The sequence below is a fragment of the Dichomitus squalens genome, assembly GCF_000275845.1.
Source record: "Dichomitus squalens LYAD-421 SS1 unplaced genomic scaffold DICSQscaffold_122, whole genome shotgun sequence".
Classification (NCBI taxonomy): domain Eukaryota; kingdom Fungi; phylum Basidiomycota; class Agaricomycetes; order Polyporales; family Polyporaceae; genus Dichomitus; species Dichomitus squalens.
The window spans coordinates 14,331-19,963 of NW_006767004.1; the positions used below are offsets into that span (position 1 = coordinate 14,331).

The window sequence follows — 5,633 nt, forward strand, 5'->3', positions numbered from 1 at the left end:
AGCAAGGGTCATCCGAGACGCAAAGTTACAGGTGCGCAACAATACTAATGTCTATGCAACAATCCGAAAAGTGAGTGAGGCGACGAGGCTTACGGCAAGGGCAAGAGCAAGAAAGAATTAGTATGCGCACATCGTACATACCTATGGGGTGTTTCTGAGATGTCGAAGCCAGGAAGGTGGAACCTAGACATTAGTAGCTGGGGCATTCTTGGCACGACTTACAAACATTAGAGCCCAAGGGGCGTGTTGTAGGATTGGCAGGTCGTAGCGGGTGATGAAGGAGGTATGCAGACGCGGTGTCGAGAGGTGGGGGGTTTTGCAAGTGATGGTTCAGGGCAGGGCAGGCAGGCTGACAGGCCGTCGATTGAGTTGAGAGCCTAAAGTACGTGTCATCGATGAGCAAGATCGAAGATTGATCAGTGGAGAGTACACGCAGTAAGAAGGCAGGGTGAAGATCGTGAAGGGAATGGCACCACACCGGGTAGACACTGCACGCCCATGCACCAGGTGTCTGGTTGGTTGGGTTGTGGACACTGTCATCCACAGCGACAACACCATCAGATCTGACAGAATGCAACACCGCCGCCTGAGTTGCCCCACACTCACCCGCTCTACCCGCATCGGCACTTGGACCCAATTGGGCAGGCTGCAACCTGACCTGCCCCCCATGTCGCCGCTCATGACGGCGGGGGCGTATGCGTAGACAAGGAGGTGGAGAGGGAGGAGGCGGAAAGGAAGATGGAGGAGGATGTGGAGCACGTTCGGAAGTGGGAGATCGGGGAGAGTTAGTAAGAAGTGCCGAGGAGGAGGCGGCTGTGATGCAGCGGGGCGCCTTGCATATTCTCGACGTATACGCACTTTTCCTAATGACGATTAGTGGTATGAAGTAAAAGGACAAGTTGAATACCTACCTACCATTGCCGGGATCCATGCGCACAGATGTTCAATGGCCGGAGTCTGTCGGACGCGATGGGAGTTGGCCAGTATTAGTAGGCGCTTGTGGTTTCCGGAAAGGGTAGGCCAGTTTCGGGCGCTGTGGCCATGCAATACCATTGTTTGCACAATTTGCTGATGCCTAGTGCACCCCATCCTGGTTCCCTCCAGGGGATCTTCGTATGTGACCACGCGTCCTTCATCAGTGACCATATCTTTTGCTGCCCCGCCGCCTCACACTGGAACAGGATGTGCTCCATCGACTCTGTGCTCCCACACTTATTACATGTTGCCCGTTCTTGTAGCTCAGCTGACATGTTAGGGCGCATCCACTGGTCTCCGATCATATATCCATCGTGTATCGCCATCCAAAGGAAGTATCGCACTGTATAGGTGATGTGTCGTGAACGTAGTCCCTTCCATATCATTTGGTTGGTGGGGTATATCCCGAAACCTTCTCTGATCTTGGCCTCAATGTTCTCTAGGTTCTTTTCAGTCCGCTTTCTGCGTGGTAGGGATTTCTCCTTAATTGACCTTATCGCGCGATATGCTAATTTCTGGGTCATGCAGAATAGCTTCGCCCCCGATAGGCGTAGATTTGGCGGGGTGCTGATCGCCAGATCATCCGGGATTTCCCTTGCCACTGCTTCGCCTGCTAACCTGTCTGCTTTCTCGTTTAGCGGGTGACCCCTGTGGCCTTTAACCCATTTAAAGGCTGTCCGCGCTTTTCTATTCCTAAGGGCGGCAATAAGTGCCCTCGCCAGGTGTGCGTTCTTCTGCATGATATATCCCTGGTCCTCGTGCTTCTGTTTCCATTCTAGGACCCCTCCCATGACTGTTCTTGAATCGGTGATCTCCAGTAGCCTCGTGGTTTCGTCCGCTTTCATTGTTGCAATTAGGGTCGCTACCATCTCTCCCGTTTGATTCGACTGGTCCATATCGGCTGGTAGCCGTAGGCTCGCATTCATATGGTGATTATCGTCTACGTATACACCTGCTCCTGCGATAGCTCCTCTCTGACCATTGTTAATGCAGGAGCCATCTGTTGCGACCACCACAAGTTGCTCACTTTCCTGGGGGCGCATGTCAATTCTCTGTATACCTGGTGAGTCCTCGTCCGTGAATATTCTAAAGGCATCCCCGATGTGTCCATGTATAGTTATTCTGCGGTCGAACCACTCCGCCCCTTCCTCCGGGGGCTCCTCTTCTTCATCTCTTTCGTAGTCTTCTGGATGGACGCCTCTCGGATCCCATCTCGGTGCCAGCGTTGCTAGGAAACGTGAAGCTCGGCTCATACACGCGGTCGGGTTTTCGCATCCTGTACGTTCCCTTATCTCCTTGCAGGATGTACATTCGCACTTCTCACTTTCCATGTTATGTCCCGCCATGTCCGCATTTTCAACTAGATCGGCGAAGTCCCCTACTGTCCTCAAACGGTGTTTCGTCATCAGGCACTTTGTTGCATTTGACATAGCCGCCAGTCGCCGTACCGCTGCTTTATCCGCACACGCGTGGTCCCACATGGGCATGGAGCGCATTATCTGCCTAGAGAAGGCTAGTCCTTCTAGCCTCAGTCCGTATTTCTTTGCTACTCTCATCATCTCTTTGAGCTCCACAGGCAAGGTCTGTTTTTTCGGTTTCCATGACTGGAGGAAGGGGTTGACTCTCAGCTCCCTCTGCCTCGGTACGCCTCCGTCAGGCATTGGGCTCGCGAAGAGGTCGTCCGCAACGAATGCCCATAGCGGTCTGTCCGGTCCGAAATTGAGATACGATTTCAGCCACATCACTAATATCGCCTCGTTCCTAGCTTCTAGGTCTAGTAGGCTTAGGCCACCCTCATCCACTTTTTGATACAGATGTTTCATCGCTACGGGCGTGCTGACTTTGTCACTCCATATGAAGTCTCGCACTATTCTCGTGAGTCTTCTCATCACCTCTCTCGGCATTAGTTGTACGTCTGTTAGAAACTGGGACATCCCTCCTACAATCATCTGTGCGACGTGTCGTCTTCCGTCTAGTTTTGCATGGCTTAATTTCCAGCGGTTCACCACCTCTGCAATCTTAGCTAGGCGAGGGGACCAGACCGCCATTTGGTCCGCACCGTACCCGAGAAAGGCGCCTAGGATTCGTACGGTGTCCCCGTCGCCTGCCATGCGTACGTTCTTGGGGTAATTTCCCCACTCTCCCGTTTGCGTGTATTGTGTGACCATTTGACTCCGAAATTCTGGTGTGCCCAGTGGGATGATCTCCGTTTTTGATATGTTGAATCGTGCTTTCGCCGCGGAGCACCACGTATCTAAAATACGTTGTAGGTCAGCAAAGTCGTCACTCTCTGCAAGGTAGACTGTCGTGTCGTCTGCGAACAGTGTTGCTTTCAGAGCTTCTATCCTACCAGGTATCTCATATCCTTTGAGGTCTGAGTTCCTGATCATCGCTGACAGCGGTTCTATTGCCAGGTCGAAAAGCAGACATGACAAGGGATCCCCTTGTCTTACGCCTCTGCACACTTTGTATGGCTTACTCATGACCCCGTTCACCATGACTGACGTCTCCGCGTTCTCATACAGGGCTTGAATTATTCTTATGTATCTTTCCGGTAAGCCGAAACGCTGGAGAACCCGCCATAGGTAGTCGTGCGCGATTTTGTCGTATGCTTTTTCTTGGTCTAGGGCAACTATTGCGCCGTTGACTTCATTTGTTTCCGCCCAGGTCATCATCATTCTGGCCAATTGCGTGTGGTCGTGTAGTCTCCGTCCGGGGACAAATCCTGCCTGCGCCGGATGTATGATTTCCGGAGCTACGTTTGCTAGCCTGATCGCCATGACTTTGGTCAGTAGCTTATAGTCTGTGTTCAGTAGTGTAATGGGTCTGTAGTTCGCTATCTTCGTGCGTTCACCTTTTTTCTTGTAGATTGGGCACATCCAACCGTCTGCGAAACCCGTAGATATGCACACGCCGTTCTGCTGGATGTCACGGAACGCTGCCTCAAAAACCTTGAGGACATTAAAAGCCTCCCTGTCCTCGTGACGTGAGTCCTCCTTGAATCTCTCGTGCAGCGTCTTCCAGACCTCATAGGGGATGCCATCTAGCCCAGGGGCAGAGCCGCTTTTCGAGAAGCGTAGTGCGAGCTCGCATTCGTCCCATGCTATGTTCTGGTCCATCTCCAAAGCCTGCTCTTCGCTCACGCTTGTTTGTATGCTTTCTAGGGCTGTCATCACATCTCGTTCCCTTGCCTGCGGGTCTCTCTCACCGGGGTTGTCTTCTTGCACTGCGACGTGATGCTTGCGCGCCATCTCCGCCATTTTCACTGGGTTCGACTCGTACGTCCTTTCGCCAGCTAGTGATCTCTCCCCCGGCTTTTCGAGTGCTGCTATCAGGTCCCTTGGTGCGCATTCTTTGTTGATTTTAGTCCAGTATTTCGTAGGCCGTTCCCCCTCTTTCCTATGCTTTGCACGCGCATTTTGCTGCATTTGCTTATGTCTCTGCAGCCGCAGATTGCTGATTTGCTTCGACAGGGCTGCCATCTCCGCAGCCCTGTCTTCTTCACCTGTTATAGAAGTGTTTTTCCACTTCTCAAGCTCACACTCGAGCACCGCTATTTTCGCAAGTAGCTTCGGAACCGTTTCCTTTTCTCTTTTGCGGGCATCCTTCATCATGTCGCTTTTCATAGCATGCAGGATTGTTTGCGGGTTGAACGTCTCCGTTCTCGGTTCTCCGGCTTCGAGTTTTTGTAGGTCTCGTATTGCTCTCATGCCTCGCTCTTTCATTTTCTGCTTAAGCTTCTTCTCCTTTAGCAGGAAGATGGGGAAAATGGGCCTGCCCGGCCCGACTACAGGCGAGTTCATTGTAGCTAACTGGACTGATACCATCTTGTGGTCTGTGCTGATTCCTGTTTCCATTATTCTCCAGTCTCTCGACATCGTCCACAGCTCTTCCGTGGTATATATCCTGTCCAGTCTTGATAGAATTGCTCGCTCATTCAGAGTTCGATAGAAGGTGTAGTCTCTGGTCTCTGGGTACGTCGCACGCCAGCCGTCCACCATCATTAAATTCAAATCTTGTTTTAGCCCATCCAGGTCCGCAATGGATGAGTCGGGCTGTTCTCCCACGGGCAGCCTGTCAATCGCATCCTCAATGTTGTTGAAGTCCCCCGCCATTACCTGTGGTTTGGGCACATCACGATGTGTCTCATAGAAGGTTTTGACCTTTTGGAAGAAATCTTTCCGTTCCTGCACTCCTTCAGTCGTTGGTGCATATACGCATAGTATATTTAGCTTATCCCCTCCTACATCAGCAAAAGTGTAAAAATATCCTACAGGATTGCGGACATTGCCTGAAGCGCCAGTTGTGGCACGGTCTTGCAATACCGGAAATGTATTCCGAGAGCGCGCAATACCGGCAATACCTCGCAATACCTGCAATAATGCGAAATATTGCCCGGTATTGCCGATATTGCCTGGTCTTGTAGGATATTGCAAGGTCTTGCAATATATTTACGACATTGCAAGACCACCCATGACAGCGCATGATCTGACGTATATTGCGCGCTCTCGCTGAGTATTGCCTGAACGGGCAATACGGCAAAAGATTTTTACACTTTTGCTGATGTAGACACCGCACAGACACTTGTAAGGCCCGACCGGGGCAAACAACTGTAGACGTTAATTTGTTTGTCGCCATGAACTTTTTATTTATCACTA

General features: G+C 51.4%; 5 protein-coding genes across 5 annotated transcripts; all 5 read right to left on the minus strand.

Moving 5' to 3' along the window:
- Positions 1–986: 986 nt before the first annotated feature.
- On the minus strand, positions 987–1,820 carry DICSQDRAFT_150853 (uncharacterized protein; the record flags this gene model as incomplete). Its single annotated transcript, XM_007371571.1, has 2 exons — positions 987–1,033; positions 1,085–1,820. 2 exons carry the CDS (start codon positions 1,818–1,820, stop codon positions 987–989), a joined length of 783 nt encoding a protein of 260 aa, XP_007371633.1.
- Positions 1,803–2,636, minus strand: DICSQDRAFT_73300 (uncharacterized protein; the record flags this gene model as incomplete). The annotated part of the gene is made up of 1 exon (XM_007371572.1): positions 1,803–2,636. A coding segment is annotated over one exon (834 nt), but the record flags the coding sequence as incomplete, so codon positions are not given.
- A 144-nt stretch (positions 2,637–2,780) lies between these two features.
- On the minus strand, positions 2,781–3,365 carry DICSQDRAFT_33479 (uncharacterized protein; the record flags this gene model as incomplete). Its single annotated transcript, XM_007371573.1, has 1 exon — positions 2,781–3,365. A coding segment is annotated over one exon (585 nt), but the record flags the coding sequence as incomplete, so codon positions are not given.
- A 419-nt stretch (positions 3,366–3,784) lies between these two features.
- DICSQDRAFT_175687 (uncharacterized protein) lies at positions 3,785–4,235 on the minus strand (the record flags this gene model as incomplete). Its single annotated transcript, XM_007371574.1, has 2 exons — positions 3,785–3,801; positions 3,860–4,235. 2 exons carry the CDS (start codon positions 4,233–4,235, stop codon positions 3,785–3,787), a joined length of 393 nt encoding a protein of 130 aa, XP_007371636.1.
- A 294-nt stretch (positions 4,236–4,529) lies between these two features.
- Positions 4,530–5,216, minus strand: DICSQDRAFT_17736 (DNase I-like protein; the record flags this gene model as incomplete). Its single annotated transcript, XM_007371575.1, has 1 exon — positions 4,530–5,216. A coding segment is annotated over one exon (687 nt), but the record flags the coding sequence as incomplete, so codon positions are not given.
- Between the last annotated feature and the right edge of the window lie 417 nt (positions 5,217–5,633).